The sequence below is a fragment of the Amphiprion ocellaris genome, chromosome 1, assembly GCF_022539595.1.
Source record: "Amphiprion ocellaris isolate individual 3 ecotype Okinawa chromosome 1, ASM2253959v1, whole genome shotgun sequence".
NCBI classification, from domain to species: domain Eukaryota; kingdom Metazoa; phylum Chordata; class Actinopteri; family Pomacentridae; genus Amphiprion; species Amphiprion ocellaris.
This window is the reverse complement of record NC_072766.1, coordinates 39,439,845-39,462,947: the sequence shown is the minus strand read 5'-3', so window position 1 is coordinate 39,462,947 and position 23,103 is coordinate 39,439,845. Positions and strand designations below refer to the sequence as shown.

The following is a 23,103-nucleotide window of genomic DNA, read 5'->3' as shown; positions in this document are numbered from 1 at the left end:
GATTCATCCAGAGAAACATTTCCACCATAAGAGGCTTGAATCAGTGAATATCAGCTGATCTGTGGGAGGTTCACATAAACACGCAGCACTATTCACCGTCAGATCCAGAAGTATTTCAAAAAGGAACAACTGCAGTTTGTGGTAATTATATTTGGGGTGAAAAGGTGAAGCTTATTGAGACAGAGCCAATAGTTGTTGTTTTTTAATCTTAACAATGAAACAAATATCTGAAATAATGGAACAGTTGGCTGCTAAAGAGACTCCACAACTGCAGTTCAAGCATCCAAGCATCCATCCATCCATCCATCCATCCATCCATCCATCACAGTTAATTTAGAAAAAAAGAGAAGGACCCAACCTGGACAAACCGCCAGTCCATCACAAGCAAACACAGAGAGACAGACAGCCATGCACGCTCACACTCACAACGTTATAAATTAAATGACCGCATGCCTTTGGACTGTGGGACTAGTTTTCAGAGAGAGCACTCAAACTAAACAAAGCCGGAGATTCGGACTATTTGCCAGATGTGCCACGTGCGTAAACGCGCACACCCCTTTCAAATTCAAGAAGTGCTCTTTGTTTGATTGTAAGATCCGGACATTATTCTGACACGCTGTGAGTCCCATTCTGTATTTCGGACATGGACATGTAACTGATGTGGCGCATTGGTCACTGTCGACACTGGATTTCTCTCCACACGTGTACGACATCACTTAATAGAGATCATTTCCTCATAAGGAATGCAATAGAGGAGGAACCAGAAAACCAACCTGCCACTAAACCGTATCAAAAAGGAACCACTTCCCGTCGGTTCCCTGCCTGTGTGGAACGCCGCTATCTCCAGTTACCGTCTGAAGGCTGTGGATGTAGATCTGTGAAGGCGATCTGCAGGTAAGTCAGGTCTTGCTTTAATTACCTCTCAAAATCAAGCCTTTTCCCAAACAATCCCGTGATTTAAAACAAAAACAAACAAACAAAAACTTTACTTCATTGGGAATAAGCCATTTGTTTGCCATGTATTTAAGCTACTCATAAAATCACGAAGTGCATAAGCTGTATGCATGGAAATACAGTTTTGTTTGGGGTGTCTTAAGCGTTAGAAAAATGTGTTTTTACGCACATGTCCGTTATGGTGCGTAGTTGACCACAGGTGATAGACTGCGGATACAATTGAGCTGCTGCCCTTTTGTTCATGAGTGCCAAGATGTAAACTTTAATTTCGTTTTTAGCCAGTATGGACTTCAATCCAGTCATGGCACAGAGAGAAAACAGTTGATCTCGCTGGAGCACGCAATACATACTGTACATTTTACAATGACATGTATTATTAATTCGTTTTAAGTAACTATCCAGATAGTATTAAACAACTTTTTCATGTACTTTGACACTACATATTCCCCACTATCTTCTGTAACGTGTGAGTGTGTGACTGCGTCACTGTTTTGGGACAAAGATTGTTGCGCACCCGTATTATGGAAACCTGCAGTCTCTTTGTAGATGTAATGCAAGTTCCAGGAATGTAGATTATTGAACATAAACGGCAGATCGAAGTGACAGGTTTAAGTTAGGGTTAGAGGAAAAGGTTGTGAACAAAAGTTTACATACACTTGTAAAAGCCATGTTTGTCACGGCAGAGCTTGAGTTTTCAACAACCTCTATAACGCTTAATTTCCCATGATGGAATCATTGAAGCACATCTGTCATTGTCACACAAAAAAAAAAAACATCATGCCTTTTTTTAGTTATTTCACAAATTGATGATAAGTCTTCTGGAAATGTGACAAAATGTGCTGGATCAAAAGTGTATATACAGTAATTTGAATGTAGACAGTTCTGTTAACCCTCCTATTATCATTGGGGTGAATCTGACTCCATTCAATGTTTAACGTCTCTAAATAAATGATTCACATAATTTTTTTCTTCATATTTAATGACTTTTCCTAGTTTAATGGGGACAACTGGGTAAATATAAAATTAACATGATGATATGTTTTCAATGTCCTGTCCACATGTTGTATGCTTCAGTGTTCTTTGGGGTTAATTTGACCCCAGGCTTTTAGCTGCAAAACATATAAGAAATATCAACATTTTACACAATTTTTTTGGTTGTTTTGGATGATACTGAGGTCATTATAACATGCACTTTTATAATCTTCAAACAACTTTAAGGCCCTAATCTTTTTGAAATTGTTTTCATTCTTCCTGGGATCAAATTGACCCCAAACATAATACATGGTACTATTCTTGATAACAGAAATAGTTTTTCATTCCAAATGTTATAGATAACAAAAACATGTACTTTGAAATAATATAAAGCCATTAAAACACCAATCTCTCTCCAATTTTAGGTTAGTCAGTCAGATTTTATTGTGCTCTGAAAATGTCTCCATAGTCGTGTACCAAGTATTGTGGATGTATGTGGGTGGGGAGTTGTTTTATTGAAAGAGCGATTAAGGTAGTCAACAAAAAGACGTAAAGTACCTGACACAAAACTTGGAACAATTTTAATCATAATAATTGTTCTGGAGGTGTTAATTGCTGGAGTGAAATTGACACCAAGGATAAAAGATGTTACTAAATTTGAAGGTAATAGGAGGTTTAATCTAATTTTCTTTTGTGCCTATTAACTTTCCCTGAATGATTAGAATTGACTACACATGTTGACTTCTCAAAGCCAATTAATTAGGGCCAATTTGATCCACTCTTTAGGCTCAGCCACAAGCACTACAATAGGAAAATATGAGGAACAGTACATTCAGTACATTTCTGAAGAAGCAAATCCTTCTCTTAAATCAGCCAAGTTGCTTGGTATCATTTCAAGGCAGCTATAGAGCCCAGAATAAACTGGGCAAACATGTTTTGTATTTTCTTCCTGATCATGGCAGTGACACATGGTTCCATACTCTGTATGTAGGAACTTATGTCACTGGCAAAATGTGGGGTACTGGCTCAAAAACTTTATTACATTATTGGCAAGTTATTGGCTTTATTACATCAAAAATGGCCGAATTTCTTACATTATTGGTAGGTATTACGTTCTTGGCTGTTATTGGCTGCTACATGCTGTTGAGAGAAAATTGGTGCAAGAAAGGAAGTTCTTCTTCTAGAAGCAGCACCTTAAGAATCAACTAAAATTTGCTGCTGATCACATGGACAAAGAAAAGGCCTTCTGGAAGAAAGTTCTGTGATTGGTTGGAAGAAAAAATGAGCAGAAACACATTTGGAGGGGAGAAGGTAAGGCCTTCAACCCCAAGAACACCAAACCTCCTGTCAAGTATGGTGGTGGCGGTACTTTGGGTTTTCTTTGCTGCCAATGGAACTGGAGCTTTACACAAAGTAATGAAACAATTAAGGAGGTGGATTACCTCCACATTCTTCAAGATGACCTAAAATTATCAGCCAGAAGGTTGGTCTTGGACACATTTGGGTGTTTTTAAAAGACAACGAGCCTTAACACATTCAAAAGTGGTAAAGAAATGGCTAAATTGGCTAGAATTAAGGTTTTAGACTGGTCTCTTCAAAGTCCTTACTTAAACCCCATCAAGAACATGTGGACTGTGATGAAGAAACTTGTCTGTGCCAGAAAGCTGAAAAATGTAGTTTAATTGCACCAATTCTGTCAAGAGAAGGCAAAGATAAACCACAAGCTTGTTGACAGCTACCAAAAGTGCTTGAGGTAAAATTGTCAAAGGATATAATGGCTTTTGACAGCTGTTGTATTTGCGCATTAAACAAATTTAGGTTTTTTTTTGTTTGTTTGTTTGTTTGGGTTGGGCTATATTCGCAGCCCTTTATGCGCAGTTTCAAAATGCCAGTTGGATCTGCTGGGCAACAGGTTTGCTGATCTGTGCAGAAATGTTTGTGCTTTTCTTTTAGGTGTATTTTATTCCCCAGCCAGCATATCGCTCTGACATTGCCTGCCTGGCTAATGAAAGGGCAATTTCTCAAAGCCATGAGGTACTGTGTCCCTTCTCTTCCGGATAGCTTTGCAAATATTTTCTGTAGTCAAGCTCATGATAAAAGCAGCTCATGTTACTCAAGCAAAAAAAAAAAAAAAAAATTTACATGTTATAAAAAGGCACAAATACAAGGTCTGTGAATTATGCAAAAGGACCATGTTTGCTGATTCTAATCATGCTAATTTTTTATCGTTTAAATTTCACACTGCTAGTCTTATGGATAAGTATTTCGCTTCCTTCTTTAAATTGGCAAACTGGGCAAAGAGATGATGAAAACATGACCTCTATACCATGCAAGGTATAGTATATCATTTCAATGTCACCTCAATAATGGCGTTCCCTCTAAGTTGAACAGTATTTTCAAACTAACATTAAAAAAACAGGCCCCAAAATGGAAATTCAGTGCAGTTAAAATCAGCACACCCTCCACTACAGAGATTCAAATCTTCTACTTTTTCAACTCTTCATATGTCCAACTTTACTTTTGAATACAGACTTAATCCCCTTCATACCAACCTTCTGGGATAAGTTGTGCCATTCTTCGGACACAATGTTTTCTAGCTGCTCTTTGTTGGAGACATTTTGTTGCACAACTTTTCTCCACCCCAAAGGTGTAGAGTCATTTCAGGTGATGGTGTTTGCATTCGTCATCTTAGCAAACTCCGAAGTCATTTTGACAGTTTGCTTTGGGTTAACACAGTAGATTCTTGGCTGAGTTGCTTGCTGGCTAGGATTATGTGATATGAACCAGTTTGTCTTGATGTTTTCCGGCCAAAGAATGTTGTCCGAGATTTATCAGGTTTCTGTTCACGCTGAGTCTTGTGCTGAAGAGCAAGTGGAGGTTTTTGTGTTAGTGGTTAATGAACAGTCACTTGCCACGTTTGCACATTTTTAGAGCTTGGTTATGCAACTAGTGCACTGTCAGAGGCATCATTTTGGGACGGCAGACTATGAGTGGCCTTGTGCCTCATTCTGTAGCTCCTAAATACAGTACTTCTCCAACTATGTTTTGATTGACTTTTAGCTGGCCAACAATCAGACTGTATGTGTCTCATGTTTTGAAGACTCACTATCTGAATTTTCGATCCCACTGGCAGATATGTAAAATATCTTGCGTTTCCATCAAATTTTATACCCATTTTTCAGCCAGTTAGGCTTATCGGAAATCAGAAGTACGGAGTTTCATTTCAGGGATCACAAGCTTTTTTTTTTTTTTTTTTTTTTAAATCTTGCATATCATCGATCACAGACTTACTCCCTTCTGTCGCATTGCATTTCTACTTTGGAGCCTGTATTTGCAATATCATCTTTCCACGACATATGTTTTTGCTTACAAGTTGAAATACTGTTCCTCTTAGAAATAATGCAATTATTGAGAAGTGATGGACTGTTGTTAATGGTCTATACATTGAATTAAGAGTCCAAATCAAGGCCAGAATTGATCACACAAGTTAACGTTTGCATTAGTCTTTTGCCCTCATACAACTTTCTGTCCCTGCATGCTCAGTATAATATCATACACTTAATTTAAAACCATACAGGCTAAACTGAAGCGTTTTCTTCTTTTGTTTTTTTTGTTCGTCTGCTTTTGCGTGATCCCAGTGGGCACATTCTGAGAGGAAGAAATATCTGGATCTTCTGCTGTCTTGTGCTGCTTGTTCTTGGTGTCATTTCCTTAAACTCAAGGTGTGTATAAAAAGGCACAAACAAGGCAATATCTGCAAGAATTTCTACCAAGAAATGTTGTCACAGTAACATGGCAGTCATTGTTTTTTCCAATACTAGGTATTTAACAGACACTGTCCAGAGGATGGATCTGCCAGTGGCCAGTACAGAACCACCAAGACATTTTGTTAATGTGGACGACACACTCAACTTTGGGTAAGAGATCTACAAAATAATAACAATACTAATAATTGGAGTCATTGTGTTTTAACTCTAACTTTTCTCACTTGCAAAATTAGGTAGAAGTCATGTTAACTATGGAGGACTAAAAGTGCCAAAATTAAATAAATAAATACATCATTAAATAATTAATTAAATGTCATTAATTAATTAAACTTGAAATCAAATATGTCATTAATTAAAATAGGAATTAAATACTTAAATGTGTTGTGAAATAAATACATCATTAAATAATTAAATATGTCATTAATTAATTCAAATTGAAATCAAATATGTAATTAATTAATTACAATTGGAATTAAATACATAAATGTGTTATTAAATATGTCATTAATTCATTAAAATACCAATTCATTTTAGGTAAAAAACATATATTATTATTTCACTATTTAATTACTTATTTCATGGTCTTTGTGTTGCAGTGGATCATGAATTTATCTGTCAACCTCGCCCGTCAAAGTCGGTGGGCGGGACTAACGCGAATCTAGTCTAATCCACTGCTTTTGTCTGCCTTGAAACCGGAAGTAGAAGAAGTCTTTCTAAACATGGAGGCTGTGTTGAGGGAGGATCTCCGTGAACTTTCTAGAGAGTTGGTGAGAGATATTTTAGACCTTGCAGAGTATGTGGAAGCAGAACCTGCGGACCCCGAGCATGTAGCGTGTAAAGCAGAGGAATTTATTGAAGTTGTTGGAGTTATTTCCGCACTTTCCGACCACGATGTTGACCGTAGAGTGACTGCAAATTTAGAAGAAGTACTCCGCCGCTTTTCTGGTACCAGGGTGCAACAGGAGCACACACAGTGACCAGGGCGTTTGGCGTTTGGCATACCGAGGGAAGTTCTGGAACATCACGTTCTTTGTGGATTACCAGCCTGTCAAATTGCAGCGATGCTCCGAGTGTCCAGGGCTTTTCCTTTAGGACCTACTCGGCGCGGCACGGCTCGGCTCGTCTTTGTTTAGCCGCGATTCCACAAGCATCTACTCGGCACGGTACGGCTCGGCTCATCTTTGTTTGCGAGCGTTTCTATACGGACTAGTGCCTGGTACCAGGCACTATTTTCAGCACCCCCTCGGCTGAGGTTCCCAGCGAGATGAGATGAGCCGATAATGTGACGTCTACATAGTGCAGGCCACTGATTGGACAGGAGTGCAGGCCACTGATTGGACAGGGAGTGACGACACACAGAGCAACTCCAGCACGAAAACATCTGTAAACAGCGACGGTGTGCATTGCTCTTCACGAAACTCTCTGTTCTTCATAATTTTAATGTGACAGCCAGACCTGTACCGTGGGTGAATGAAGAGGTCGAGACTTTGTCTTTGGTGGTGGACCAAAGAATACAGAGAGAGCTGGACGGAGAAAGTTTATCAGGAGGTCTCTGAGCGGATGGCCGCTCACATATACAGTAGACTGTATATAAAGAGGACAGAAGCAGTGTAGGAAGAAGATGAAAAAGCTCAAAAGTGACTATCGGTCCACCAAGGACCACAACGGCCGGCGTGGGTCAACCAGGAGGTGCTGGAAGAGGTTTAATGGAAGCTATTTACTGGCACCGCACCGCCAGCAACAGGAGGGAGACTCAGCCGCTGCATTGTTGGAGACGTTCGAGGACGGTGAGTGTTTTGTGACTTCAAGAAACTTACACATCATTTATCCCATTGGTGGCAAGCTTGTTTTAAGCAAACTAGTATATTTAGAAAGTAACGTCGTTGTCTCCTGTAGCAGACAATAAGATAGCTAGTTAGCCATCAGCGCTAGCTAGTTAGCCATCAGCGCTAGCTAGTTAGCCATCAGCGCTAGCTCCGTGCTCCGCTTGTATTTCGTGCTGCTGTTTCTAACGTTTAGCTCTCAGAAGCTAATACTTCAGTCAGCATGTCGTGTTTTTCGTGTACTTATGGTGAGTGTTTATTTCTGTTTAAGAATCCCTTTCCACATGCGAAGCCTGCTCCACCTCCGTCATGCAGCCCCCAGCTCCCCTGCCTCCTCTCCAGCACCAGCTTCGACACCAGTACCGGCTCTGACACCGACCCTGTCAACATCAACCTCCAGCACGTCACAGCAACGACTTATCACCGGTAAGACACGGTAAACAGAGAGCATGGTTGATTTTCGCATCATTATTATTATTACTACAGGTGTAAATGCCTGCAAGCATGATCAGAACAACGAGACCAATGACCAAGAATTCAGGCAGGTGTAAATGCAAACTGTGCAGCAGCCAGCTCAGGAACGCCTGATGAAAGCTACATGTAGCTACAGAGACACATAACCAGAACACATGCAGCTCCTTTTTTTTTTTTCCATTGACTTAACAAGTAAGTCACTCTAATTTACGTTCTGGTGCAGTGTAGTATTGCAACCATTCTTCTTATATTTACTAGGCAACTGTGAAACTGAATGACTAGATGAAAGTATATATAAAAATAAGAAAACACAGCTGTTCTTACCAACTCCAAAATGTGCACAGGATGAAATGAAGTTCACACCATGTTTTATTTATGGTGGAGGAGGTACTGCTTGTGCTTTGGTTAAAGCGAAGAGTGCCAGAAGTTTATTAAAGTATGGAAGACATGATCATGATTGAAAATCAATGGACGGGTGGCTAAAGACATCACATCATAGCTGTGGAGTCCTTCAAGCTCCTGGGGACTACAATCTTTCAGGACCTGCAGTGGGAGACGAATATCCACTCCATCCTGAAAAAGGCTCAGCAGAGGATGTATTTCCTACGACAGCTGAGGAGACATGGCCTGCTGCAGGAGCTGTTGATCCAGTTCTACACTGCAGTCATCCGATCTGTCCTGTGCACCTCTGGATCAGCCACACAGCAGGACAGAAACAGACTACAGCCTATAGTACGGACTGCAGAAAACATCATCAGAGACCCCACTCAGCCTGGACATAAACCGTTTCCCCCCTCCCCTCTAGCAGGCGCTACAGAGCTCTGTACACAGAAATCACCAGACACAAAAACAGTTTCTTCCCCACTGCCATCACTGTAATAAACAGCTGAGCCATTCCTAAACACCTGTACAATAGTCACTATTCCAATGGACATGTACAGTATTTTTTTCACCATGAACAGCATTCTCTGCTTTTTGCACTACTGTGTTTATAGCAATTACCATTTTGCTAATGTGTTCATATATTCCAGTCTAGCTGTACATTTCTGTTTATATTGTCTTCTATTTTACTACTATTTCTTTTCCTCCCTGTTCCTCTTTCTATTATTTCTTTATTTTATATTATTCTCTTCCATATTCCTAGGATGACACCAACAGCCGAAACCAAATTCCGTGTATATTGTGTACTTACTTGGCCATTAAAACTGACTCTGATCACTTTTCTGTCTTTGGTCTAGGCAAGAGGAAAAGGGGCCACAGAAAATTGGACCTTCCAAGCGTACTTGTGGAGATGCAGGCTGAGGAGGAGTGGAGTCATGCCCAGCATGATGAGAACATCTGGTTGCTCCTCAGCGAGGCAAGAGAGAATGAAGCGGCCTTGCAGTGGGAGGAGATGGTCCAGAATGCTGCCTTCAACCAGTCATTCCTGGGTGTGCTGGGGCAGCTGGGGTAGCTGGGTAGGCAGTGGGCAGCTGGCGAGTGTGAGCGAGTCCACCTCCCATAGACTTGAGATTTACAAGTGCTGGTCATATAATTAGAATATCATGAAAAAGCTTAGAGGTGTCTTCAATATTGAACCTTTCCATAATATTCTAATTTTCTGAGATACCAAATTTGGGATTTTCGTTAGTATTCAGGTATAATCATCAAAGTTAAGAGAAATAAACATTTGAAATATATCAGTCTCTGTGTAATGAATGAATATAATATACAAGTTTCACTTTTTGAATGGAGTTACTGAAATAAACTTTTTCATGATATTCTAATTATATGACCAGCACCTGTAGTTGTATATAGTTTTACTTTTAGCCCTCCACTGTAGGAGAGGCCCACCACAGTTTGTACTTTGCACATTGTAAATAGTTTTGATTTTGCTGCTGACTAATAAACTATTTTGTGACTTATGTGATTGCATCATAACTTTTCATTTTGTCTGTTAAGACACTGGGAGGAAAAGTGTCAACAGTCTGAACCAAACAATTCTGTATTCCCTAATAATGTATTTGTGTTTAATGGGATTTAACATGTTTTAACACAAACTACTTTATGGTTCATAATTCCGTTGACTGAATTACACCAAAGCAATACTGATTTATCAAACTGGAATTTTCTTAAAACAGCTGTTTTAATGTTTTGGTGTTTAATTTCTCATTTAATCTTGCTAACCTTCACAAATAAACAATAGCATAGGCACATCTGCAAAAGGTACAAAAGTTTATTGTCAGAATTGCATTCAAGAAAACAATAGTGGTCCGGGGACAGAAAAACAGAAGTATAACAAGAAGAATAACTTTGCATGACACGTACTGCATCAGTGCATCCTGTACATCTGTCCTCCTCCTCTACACCTTGTGCCACTGCAGGCTCATGTGCTGCTGCTTCAGGTAAATCCCATGAAGTCTCATCAGAGAGCATCTGAAACACATACACAGCATACATATTTTAATACCTAATAGCGATAAACTGCAGCCATTACAGGGTCGTTCACAGGACTGATACACGATAGCTAGCGAACTAGCATTAGCTTACCCTCACATGTCGTCTAGTTCATATCCTCTTGTCTTCAGCTTGATTCTGCTGCATCGCCTCCCAGACTCTCCTGTGTGTCTCCTGAGTGTTTCGACTCGCCGCTCTCAGCTTTCTCCGACTCTTCTATTACTCTGAATCTGACAGAAAGCCACAGACCGAGCAGCAGGTGTACTATCGCCTCCATGTACATTGTTGCATTGCGTTTGTGTCGCACAGAAATGACGGTAAGGGACTTTCGGGCCACCGTGCTATGACGACTCAACCCACGATGAGGTGGTACTCAATGTAATGGAAAAACAACTGAACCGAGACGAGCCGTGGCGCGCCAAGTAGGTGCTAAAGGAAAATTTGTCTTGCACCGCGCTGTATCAACATTTGGGCAAGAGGACCGAGTCTTTAGCGGTTGCCAATAAAGTTTTGTTTAATAGAGTATCCAAACCAACGTAGAGGTGAATAGCGCCACCCAGTGTATCGGAATGTGTTCACAAGCTCTGCATCAATCCATTATCTGGAATCGATTTGCCTTGACTTGATGTGCAGGGTAACCAATCAGGTGTTAGGATCCGCCCACCGACTTTGACGGACGAGGTTGACAGATAAAATAAATTCATGATACACTGCAACACAAGGACCATGAAATAATTAATTAATTAGTGAAATAATAATATATGTTTTTTACTTAAAATGAATTGGTATTTTAATGAATTAATGACATATTTAAGAACACATGTATTTAATTCCAATTTTAATGAATTAATGACATTTGATTTCAATTTTAATTAATTAATGACATATTTAATTATTTAATGATGTATTTATTTCATAACACATTTAAGTATTTAATTCCAATTTTAATTAATTAATGACGTTTGATTTCAATTTTAATTAATGACAGATTTAATTAATTATTTAATGATGTATTTATTTATTTAATTTTGGCACTTTTAGTCCTCCATAGTTATCGACCCATAAAGTCTGAAAAGGTGAATGGATGGGTTGACAAAACATCCAACTTTAACATGAAGGCAACTGTTTGTTTACCGTTTCACACCAGTGTTGTTTCTTTCGACTTCTCCATTGAGCATGTGTATTATTGTAGCCATGACAACAAAGAGCCTCGAACCCTAATCCTTTGAGTGCTATTGGAGGTTATTATTAGGGTAATTTCATTACCATTACTTTGAAGTTCTTATTGTGTTTATTATAAGAGCTAGTGCATGCTAGTGCTAATGCATGTCATCTTGTTTTTGTGTCAGAACAGTCCAGGTTATCCAACTCTTTCATCACTTTATATGATTATAGTTGTATATTTTTGTTATACACTACAGTTTGGGGTCACCCAGACGATTTCATGTTTTCCATGAAAACTCACATTTTTATTCACATGCTAACATAATTGCACAAGGGTTTTCTGATCATCATTTAGCCTTTCAACACCGTTAGCTAACGCAATGTAGCATTAGAACACAGGAGTGATGGTTGCTGGAAATGTTCCTCTGTACCCCTATGGAGATATTCCATTAAAAATCAGGCATTTCCAGCTAGAATAGTCATTTACCACATTAACCCTCCTGTTGTCCTCATTTACGGGCACCAGAAAATATTGGTTCCTTGTCTGAAAAAAATCCAAAAATTCAGCAGAAAAAATTCCTCACATTTCAGAAAATTTTCAAAACCTTCAGGAAGAAAATTCCAATAATTCCTTAAAAGTTTCCCTTGAAAGTTTTATTTTTTTAAAAATCCCCCAAATTTGGCAAGAAAATTCTTGTAAATATTTTTCAAAAAATGAGTAAAAATCTTCCCAAAAATATCTAAAGTGATTCCATATATATCAGTAAAACTTCTAATATTTTCTTAAAGAACATTAAAAAAAAAAAAAAAAAGAAATATCAACCAAAATCCAGCAAAATTCGCTGCATTTTGGTTGATTTTGTTTTTTTTTTTTAGTGAATGTTCTTAAACATTTTTAACATTTCTTATTTTCCCACCAAAAAATGTTCAAAGATTTCCCAAAAATGTTGAAAATGAGGACATCAGAAGTTTCACTGTAAAAATATATTTTATTTCCCACATTTTCAAACTTTAAAACGGGTCAATTTTGACCCGCAGGACGACATGAGGGTTGACAGTGTCTAGACTGTGTTTCTGATTAATTTAATGTTGCCTTCATTGGAAAAAAAATGCTTTTCTTTCAAAAGTAAGGACATTTCTAAGTGACCCCAAATGTTTGACGGGTAGTGTATATTTGTATGAAGGGAAAAACATTCCATTTTATGAAAAAGTTCTGTATTTTCATGTATCTCACTATAAATTACCACTAGCAGTAGAGGAACTTTTTTAGAATTGTCTGGGAGATTAATAGGAATCTCTGGGACAGTGTGGCTTACGATGTGAAACGTGATGAGTTTATGAGTAAGAAAAGAGTGATGGGTGTCGAGATGGTTGCAACTATGATTAGATTCTATTTACATTCCTAACTTTTATTTTCTCGCCCACACTTTGCTGCACACGCAAGCAGCGACAGGTGTAAGATCATTAGAATATTACTGATGAGAGTTTAGCAGCCAGCTCTGGGAACATATACATTTTGAGTCGCTTATGTTTTTAAATCACCTTCAATACACCATTACAGTCCCACAACTGATATCTGATATACCTTCATCAGTGGTGAATGAAGTCATATATGATCAGATGTAAATTAGAGGAATGAAGTCCTCTGGAAAGAAGCAAAAATGCTCATCCCTCTGCAAAAGGTTTTCCAGTTTAGCACAGTGCATGCTCCTGCTAAGATTTGTTTTATGGTACTGTTTTGTTTGTTTTGGTTTCATATGCCTCTTAGTAACATGGTGGCAGACACTCATATGTACGTGCACACTACAAGGGCTACTTTTCTGCAAATGCTTAATTCCTCAAATGTGGGCTCTAGACAGGAGCTGTATCTTTAAAACTAACTCGGGTCACCTTTTGTTAGCACTATCACTTGGTGTCTCTTTGTTGTGTTTTATGGATTTAACTTATATCTATATATATTATCTTGTTTATGGGTACGGTTAGTGTGACAGTTAACTGGACTAGTTTGAGCCCAGTTTGTTTTTCAGACCAAATGAAATAATTGACAAACTGGAACTTGTTCTATGGCGCCTATCCAGGTTGTTTTCTCCTGACGAGATCCTTGCTTTTGTTGGATCTCCTCTCAGATGCACATCGCTTTGAATAAAGGCATCTGCTAAATGAAATTTTAGAACTGAATGACACACAAACCAGGCTAACACATAAGCTCACAACTCAGTGACGTGTCACATATTAATCACTGACAAAAACATAATCTCCCTCCCAGATATGACGTAATTCTAGGGAAAACGGGCACGTGTTATATGAAGAAATCTGTTCTTTACCCGTGAGAGTTTGAGATATGTCAGGTTCACACTTTGATGTGATCCCACCTGGAAACAATAATATGCAGGTCACGCAATATGACAAAAGCTCTCGCCTCCTTGGCTTTCATGCACTGACAAACTAACTGCCAGCCCTACATAAAGATATATTCAACATTAAACAGGGGTATAAAGTTACTTGGCTATTGTGTGATAATATTTCAGTGACACTAAGCAAAAACAGGTTAGTCTTGGAGTCAGGTCTCATTTTTTCTGTTGCTTACTCAATGCAAAGGGTTCAGTGATGCATAGGACAATAGCATAAGGAAAGGTCATGATACTCTAAGCAAGCAAGCTGCACAAAGGACAAAAAATCCCTGAGGGCACAGGTTTTTCTCGAGGTTTGGCATGGATTTAGTCTGAAATGGTTAAACAAGGTATAGACTTCGTCATGTGCATGTACTGTAGCTGCATTTGTGGAATTAATCAACTAGCAAGCTGATTAGTTTATTCGTTGCAAACGCCACTGACAGACTGGAATATTTCTGACCTTTGGGTTGTTCTGAATCATGTGGCCTCACCAAGAGGAAAACACAAATACCAATAGTCTTAACTTTACATAGTTTTTAATAAGAAATGAAGCTGTTGGTAAAGAGGTACAACTGGAACTTTCACGAACTTGATTAGACAAATACTGAACTATGCAAATTGCATTTCTCACATACAGTTAACTTTGAATAATCCAGTAACACTCTGTGGAGGAAGGAACTGTGTGAGAAATAACAAGCTTGGTATAAAAACAAAATCCTCAGGCTGAAAAATGTCAATAAAGGGGGATAGTTCCACATATTTGAAGACAATGAACAGATGCACAAGTACACAAAATGGATATATGGAAGGAGGAAGTATCCAAATCCAAGCAAACAACAAACCAGCTATTCAGTCAGCGGTGACACTTTGCAACATTTTTTTGACTTGCCAGCTATGTAAACGAAGAAGTTTCTCCTGCCATCTGAACAGGAACCACTGTAGAGGAACAAATTTTTTAAGATTCTATTGATTACATTTAAAGTCTGTCAGCATTATGCTATGTAACAGAAATGGCAGACCCCATATGATTCAGTTCCAGCCTTAGATCCTCCGGTGAAACCCTTTTGAGTGTTCGAAATCCACAGCTTAAATCTAAGCCTGACCTTACTTTTGCCATCAGGACCCCTCAGCTTTGGAATGACTTTCTTCTCGTCTTTTAAATCATTTCTTAAAAGGATAACGTTATTTTTTTTACACTGACAAATCAGTAAAAGGATTGTTTTACTTTGCTGATATGTTTCAACTGCATCTGCAGTCTTCTTCAGCCTGTCATCCGACGTGTAAAAAAATAACATTATCCTAGAATAATAAATGAAAAAATGAACATAATACAACCATTTCTTAAAAGGTCATTATATGGACTTGTTTTAATTTTAAGTTATACCTTTTACCATTTATTTTTATTTATTTTTTTTTACTATTTTATTTTATCCATATTTTCTTCCTTCAGTTAATATGCTATGGATTTTTTGGTGCTTTTATTATTTTATCTGTATCAATTGGGATTTGCCCTATTAATTTATGTCTTTGACTATTTCTACAGAAGTGTACATTTCAACATAAATAATCTTAAGTTTAGAACTGATGTTAAATCAACCAACTCTGAAGTTATATGCATTGAAATTTTGAGGTTTTTTTCTGTAATAGTGCTAAGGAGGCAGATTAACTCAACAATGAATCTGCATGTATTGTGGTGGTGCTTTTATTTTTATAATTTCCTTTGGTAATATCGTCCTATATACTGTGCAAATTTTACCCCGAACCTGTGAGTATCTGATAATTTGTAAAATGTATTTCATTGGTTTGGTTTGTTTAAGTTGCATCATTAGGGAGGTGAAACTTTAAAATGATAAAGAGTTGTACAGTAATGTTAATAATTAACTTACCTGTAAAAACATTTTTAAAGAAAAACAACAAACTTACAATTATGAGACCTTTAAAGTGCCTAAACTGTGTGGAAATGCAATGTATACAATCCTAGTTTCAATGAAAATAATTGTTTCATTTAAATTAGAAAACAATGAGGTTGGTTAAACAAAAACAAATAATTAACTTCCTTTGTCCTCCTTTCAAAATTACAGTATCTTTGCTTTCTTCTTCCATTTAAAGAGCCAGACCAGCAGTTCAGACACGCACATCTTGGAGAGCTCCGATCATCTGGGAGGGAATGTTTGACCCCAAAGTTTTCGACCAAAAGCACATCCAAGAAAATTCAACTGTGGCCCTCACTGTGTTTGCTGTGGGAAGGTTTGTTGTGTCAACACTGACTGTCAGAACATTGCCACAATTATGAGAGGCGTTCAGTGGCAGATATACGCTTTATTAAACACCTAAATGCAAGTCAAGTAACCATACCAGTACAAGAACTAATGGTGGGTTGTCCAGGCTCACTTTAAAGCTGCATAGTGTCGAGGTACAGCTGTGGAAAGATGCTAGATTAATGACCGTAATCACTTAGGATGAATAAAAAGGCAGGTATACCTGTGCCTGAATCGATTCAGGTTTATCTACTGTGCAACACATCATGTTTACCCAAGATCTCCCTACCAGTGTTTGCTCTAGCTTAAACAGGCTTTATTTCCGCTGCTAGGGTTGCGTTCTGTAAATGGAAATAATACAAAGAGCTGGTTAGGTTCAAGGCTCATCATTTTACTTAATGATGGCCAACCTAACCACAAGGAATCATACAGTTGTGAAAAATGGATATCACATCTGGACAAGTAAACATTGCATCCTCTTGGAAATATTTCCGACAGATAAAATGTGAAGTAAATGAAATATTCTCATTCATTTATTCAATAAAAATATCTACAGATGTAATGTACTTCTGTGGAAAATCTAAGTTGCCTCAGAAGCTAGTACCATAAATAATGTCTTGTTGCTGATTTAGATCGTCCACCCAACTTTGACATTGTTTTACTGATTTTTTTTGACCACTCTTCAATACAAACTTCTCTCAGTTGCAAGATATTTGAGGTTTTTCAAATCTCCTCACAACAAGAATCTAATCGGACCTTTATTATTCTGCCTTTGGATCCATTCCTTGGTGAATGTTAGTGTAGTTATGATCATTATAATAGGAAAGGCTCCAGTTCAACTTTTGTACATATGGCCTCTCATTATCTGCAGAATTCTTAGTTTACCATAACCCATAAGAATTCCACCACCATGCTTCGACTGGAATGAGGTTCTTCTTCTTGAAAGCTGGCCTTGTTCTGATGCAAACATGTCTACTGGCTGACCAGCTGTCTTTTATTTATCTGTCCAGAGCAGATTATTACAAAAGACCTAGTATTTGCCTTTATGTTCTTTGGCAGTGGTTTTACTTTGGTGTACTTTTTGGAACCACTATTTAATGGCATGCCATCTGATTATAGAACCAAATTTTGACACCAACAGTTGCAAGAGTTGCCTTCAGATTATGTGACAAAACTCTGGGTTTCTTGGAGACTTGTTGGTGCATCTAATGAAATGCTCTTGGGCTGAAATTTCTGGGACAGCCAATCCTGGACAAATCAGCAGTCGACAGAATGCCATTCGTTGCTGATTTTCTTTGCAGTGCCATTATTCAGATCATTTTAAATTCCTTTACAGACTGATAAGAATCCACATTTTTTAAATCTCTTTACATCTTGGCATATTGACATCGCACACAAAGCAAAGAAAGCACCAGATCCTTGATATAAGAGGTTTAAACCCGTCACTTCTTAAGGACATTTGAATCATTAGCAACTAATGTGAACTTCTGCTTCTAATTTAATGGCTCGTTGTACAAGTTATAAAAATGACAACAAAATATAAAATTTTCAAAGGTTCAAATGTTCGCTTGTTTGAGTATGTTGACAAAGGATGTACTTACTTTCTTACATGACAACCCTGACTTGCCTGGAAACATGTCATCGAAGTCAAACCCATTTGTAGTATCAATCTATATATATTTTTTAAAAATACTACAAATGTTGTGGCAGTTCAGAGAGGATGAGGAGGCAGACACAGACAGACACCGGAGAATCTGATGACTTGTGGTGTGAGTAATGTTTACTGATATCAGGAGAAGTGACACCGACAGAGCAGCAGTACATGCAAGCAATGCCAACATCAGTTTTTCAGGATTCTCTCTGATGTTCGGGTACATAGCGTAGTTCGGAGAAGGTCAGATTTAGATTACAGGCCAATATGGAGACAACTCGTCTGCTTAGTCACGTCAGAATAGATATCTAACCTTGACCAGAGCAGAGAGTCCTGGCATATCTGTCAGAAGATAGTTTGGGATGATGTCAGCTAACATCTGCAAGGAAATACCTCAGAAAGGAGACACAGTAATTTTTCCTTCACAATAAATATTTCTTTTCTCTGTGAATTATCGTACAACAAATTAGTGGACTTTGTTTTTGCAATAGTTTTGCCAGTGGGATTATTTCCATTCAAGTTTGATCTTTAAATAAAATGTCATGATCCATCCGATTCAGTTTTACACCTGTTTGTCTCTGTCTCTACTTAAGGTACCTGGATGCGTATATCAAGACTTTCCTCACGTCAGCAGAACAGCATTTTATGTTGGGATTACCGGTGACGTATTATGTGTTCACGGATTTACCAGACAAGGTGCCGAACATCACAGTCGCTCCTCAGCGAAGCCTTAGAGTCATGCAGGTGTCGAAGCACAACCGGTGGCAGGACATCTCCATGATGCGAATGAAGACGATATCGGAAGTGATCGAGTTGGAGCTCCGCCACCACTTCAGATATGTCTTCTGCTTTGACGTGGATCAGGAGTTTAAGGGGAGGTTTGGCTCTGAGGCTCTGGGGGATTCTGTGGCTTTGCTCCATGCCCACTATTACAAAGCAGAAGAGCCTGCTTTCACCTACGACAGAAATGTCAAATCCAAAGCCTTCATGAAAACCGGAGATTACTACTACCACGCTGCCATCTTTGGAGGCACATGGGAAAATGTGAAGCATTTGGTGGATGCCTGCTATCTGAACATCATGGTGGATAAAATGCATGATGTGGAGGCTCTGTGGCACGACGAGAGTCATCTAAACAAATACTTTTGGATTCATAAACCAAGCAAGCTGCTCTCCCCCGAGTACTGCTGGGATGAAAGCATTGGTGACAAGTCAGACATCCACGTCTTCCGCCTTGTATGGGCGCCAAAGCATTACGACACACTTCGTACTAAGTAGAACGGCAAGACAATCAGAACAGAATAATCTTTGTGAGAAAAGTGTACAGTTGTTTACTATAAGTTTTGGATCGGTTCTTAGGTTGAGGAAAGTCGACTGGTAGAAAAACACAAGTAATTTTAAGCACTTGTAAGTCTTTATGAGACTTTGTCCTTGTGTTTAAGCATGTTCTAGGAGTTTTTCTTTTTTTTTTACATATCTACACTGTATTATTATGTACGTAATATAAAATATTTTTCTAGAAATCTTTTGGAACCAGGTTAGAGATAAAGCAACCTATCCAAGCACAGCTAAATGTCGGAGAGGAAAGTTGATGAATTAACGCACAAACGCACCTCTGTGATTTGTTAAAGAAAAAAAATGTGATATTAAATTGCACTATTTTGTTTATTTTTGGAGTATTTTTCCTACTGTATTTATTGGGATAATTGCTGAATACATCCAAGGGAAAGTTAAAATCCCCAATTTATCTAGCATACAGGGGTGGATCTACTGGGGTGGAATAGGGTGGTAACTGCCACCCCTAGAAGATGCCTTGCCACCCTGGCTGCCACCCCAGTTCTGAACGATCTAATTCAAAAATATGTATATGAAAGTTTGTGGCCAGCCGTAAAGAGCGGAAGTCCAGGAAAGACGAATAACGAGTGAAACTCCGATGTCCGAGTGCTTTCGAATGCAACATGTAGACGTCACGTCCTGTACAGTCTATGCTGCTACAGATACGAGGTGACACGCCCCCCCTGAGGAGCTGATCTTAGATCTCACTCATGTGGATGACAGCTGGACTTCGGTGTGACAGTAAGACACTACTTAGACTGGGTTAGACTACATGCTAATATAACTGTTCACAATGTATTAAATGCTAATAGTGTCTAAATTCACATAAAGTGTTTGTTTGCGAGACGAGCCACGGTTTCCAGTGAGCCTGGGCCTTGCTAATTTTTACTTCTGTAGCTAGCTAATGTTAGAGAACAGCCACAGAAGGATGGTGGGGGATCGTCTGTGGAAGTTTTTCTTTTCTCTTTTTGATAATTACAACCTGTGGTTCTTCTGATAATAGGCTCTAAGTCAAAAGAAATCACACATTCACTCAGACTTTACATGACATTAAAGTGTAACTAAAGTTCCAGTCACAGCAGGTTTTCATGCACTGTTTGAAAACTACATTCTGCTTGTTTAATGTTGGTTTTTATAATATTGGTGTCAAGATCATAATAACACCAACATTGACGTGTTTAGTACAGTCATATCATTTAGTTTACAGCTGAAAAAACGTTTACATGTGTCAAGTGGGGCCTAGTTTTGAGATCCCAGAAGCAACCACTACCAGAGGTTACTAAAAAGGTCATAAGCAGATTAATAAAAGCAGACTAATAGAGATCTACAAGAGAAACTACATAAGGTAACTACATGATTATGCTTGAGCAGAACAATGATTTTCATAGGCTGATATATATTCTGAAATGTTGAAGTTTTTAAGTAAAAGGTGAATAGTAGTGATTTAAATAGGTAATTTTTCATAAAATGTTTAAAATGTTTTAAGATAAGAATGTGATGATTGAAAGAAATGATTATAAGTAACTAGTACTGTGTCTGAAAAGAAGAAGTTGATTTTAAACTGCGCACTTACAAGAAAGAGGAGCTAAAGTATTAGCCAATGATGAGAAATGCTTGGTTTCTGCAGGGCAATGCCCTTTGCAGGATACAGTTCCAAATATGGTTATAAGAAGTACTGGTGTTGATCAATGAGTCAAAATGAAGTATGTTAATGTGTGCGTATGTACAATGTGTGTAATCAAACTGAAATGTAATGTAATCAAAGTACAATCACTGAGTGTGTAGTAGAAGTGTGTAACTGTGTAACCAGTGTGAGTCTAGTAGTTGAGAAACTGAGCGTGCAGATAGTGTGTGTGTGTGTGTGTGTGTGTGTGTGTGTGTGTGTGTGTGTGTGTGTGTGTGTGTGTGTGTGTGTGTGTGTATATATTAGGAGATGAGAGTATAAAAAGGGGAGACAGAGACACAGTATTCGGAGTTCTAGGAGTTTTCCGTGGACTTAACACGGAGTTAAGTCTGTCAGAGTTCTTTGAGGACATCGTTAGATACAAAGTTTTTCTGACTTTGTTCAAGAGAAGAGGACCAAACTCTGCTGAAAGAAGAGTTCCAGTCAGTCTGCAGTTTTACTGAGGGGAGAAAAGAGAAAGACATCTGCAACACCCAAGAAGGCAACGGAGGCGACAGCAGGGAGCTGGTCTCACCCAGAGACGGGAGAGTCGGGGACTCTCCACCTCGTCAGCTGGGGACTTTGAATCTCTCCCACTGCCGTTCCATCTTCTGCTATCAAAAACTACTGCACGACCAAGATTGGTTTTTGGGACTTTTCCGCTCCCCCTGCTGAGGAAGGACACTTTTTGGACTAAAAGAGACTTTGTACGGAGTTTCCAGATCCACTACAGAGTTTGCCCAGACGCAGGTTAAGACCGGATGTGGCAGCTAAGGCCAAGCTGTCCGTCCTCTCTGTCTCCTAAGTTATACAAATTAGAGAAGATTTCTTAGAAAGGCTCAGTTCTAATAGTTTTTAGTTATTATTGATTAACTTTGATTATGATTGATACACTGCCCAATCATGAGCTGATGCTATGCCCTTGCTGATTTTATTCAATAAAATGCTATATTGCATTTAAAGAGAAGATTTATGTATTCCTTAAAACTCATTTACTCCGCATGCTAGTAAAAAGTTAATTGTGTGCATAAGATCTAAAGGTTCCTATAGGTTTCTTTAGTCCTAACAGTTATATTAAATCTTACCCCTGGGGTTTTCTGTTCCTAACCTCTAAAACTAACCTAGGAAAATCACCAAGTGCAACCAGACGTAAGAGGAAAGCTGTCGTGACAGACGTGACTGATAGATAGCTCTGCTACTGAGGCTACTTAGCGGGGTTGTACATCAGAGTAAGAGGGGTAAAACGTTTGGAAGTAGACAGTAAGATTCTAGGCGAGTATTCCTCGACACCAGCTTAATCATTCTGCTGAATCCTGTCAGGTGAATCACTAATAGGCAGATAGAATCTGACCCTAGAGACGGAGAGCTGGTCCTGAATTATCCTGTAGAGTTTAAGGAAGGCATATCTGAAAACACGTTAAGTATCTCTTTAAAGGTTTCAATTGTACACATCAGATTGTATCATAGTTAATAATGAAAATTATCAAAGGAAAAAACATAGTTCAGTCAATGTGATTCTTGTAGGAGACGGTAAACAATGAAGAGGAAGGGAACCACCAGCAGCTTTTCCCAGCCTAAAAGACGAGAGGACGAAGAGCATCCCAGAGAGGAGATGGAGGAGGAAGAGTTCAGAGAGAGAGAAAGAAATGAAGGCATGCAGAGCTCAGACAGTGAAAGGTAAATCAGACTATCTCTGGTCCAGCTGGTCCACATGCTATGAATATTGCTTTAGTACAGTGTTTCTCAAATAGTGGGGCGCGCCCCCCTGGGGGGGGCACAGAGGCATGTCAGGGGGGGCGCGGGCGACTGGGAGGAAAAGGTCCTTCAACGCGGAACTAATTAGCTGAACTATTGTTTTAACGTCGGCCTGTTTTTCGCGGCGTACAACAATACTGAAATTGTGCTGGCCCCATAGACTGTATATGCCATAGATATAAATAATAATAATAATGATCTTCTGTATATATCTATGGTATATGCACTGGCCGTTCAGACTCCGAAGTACAGACTCCAGAGAACGGGAGAACGCATCGTTAATGTGCAGTCGGAACACCAGCGTACTCGATCACGTCACGTACTCGGCTCATCTCCTCTGATTATTTTTACCAGCAATGTCAAACATACGGCCTGTGGGCCAAAACCGGCTCACCAGACGGTCCATTCGGCCCGCGGGATGACTTTACAAATGATAAAAATCACAACAACATTAACTG

The 23,103-nt window shown here is 38.9% G+C and overlaps 1 protein-coding gene across 2 annotated transcripts; it reads left to right on the top strand.

Annotated features, from left to right (window-relative positions):
• Window positions 1-470: 470 nt before the first annotated feature.
• LOC111574913 (alpha-1,3-galactosyltransferase 2-like) lies at window positions 471-21,846 on the top strand. 2 transcript variants are annotated; one of them, XM_023279735.3, is made up of 6 exons: window positions 472-894; window positions 3,880-3,960; window positions 5,565-5,648; window positions 5,748-5,843; window positions 16,093-16,230; window positions 18,486-21,846. In XM_023279735.3, exons 1-6 carry the CDS (start codon window positions 659-661, stop codon window positions 19,168-19,170), a joined length of 1,320 nt encoding a protein of 439 aa, XP_023135503.3. In that variant the 5' UTR covers window positions 472-658; the 3' UTR covers window positions 19,171-21,846. The 2 variants fall into 2 exon arrangements, with proteins under 2 accessions (XP_035808499.2, XP_023135503.3); XM_035952606.2 differs by lacking the exon at window positions 3,880-3,960 and having other exon boundaries at window positions 471-894.
• The last annotated feature ends 1,257 nt before the right edge of the window (window positions 21,847-23,103 follow it).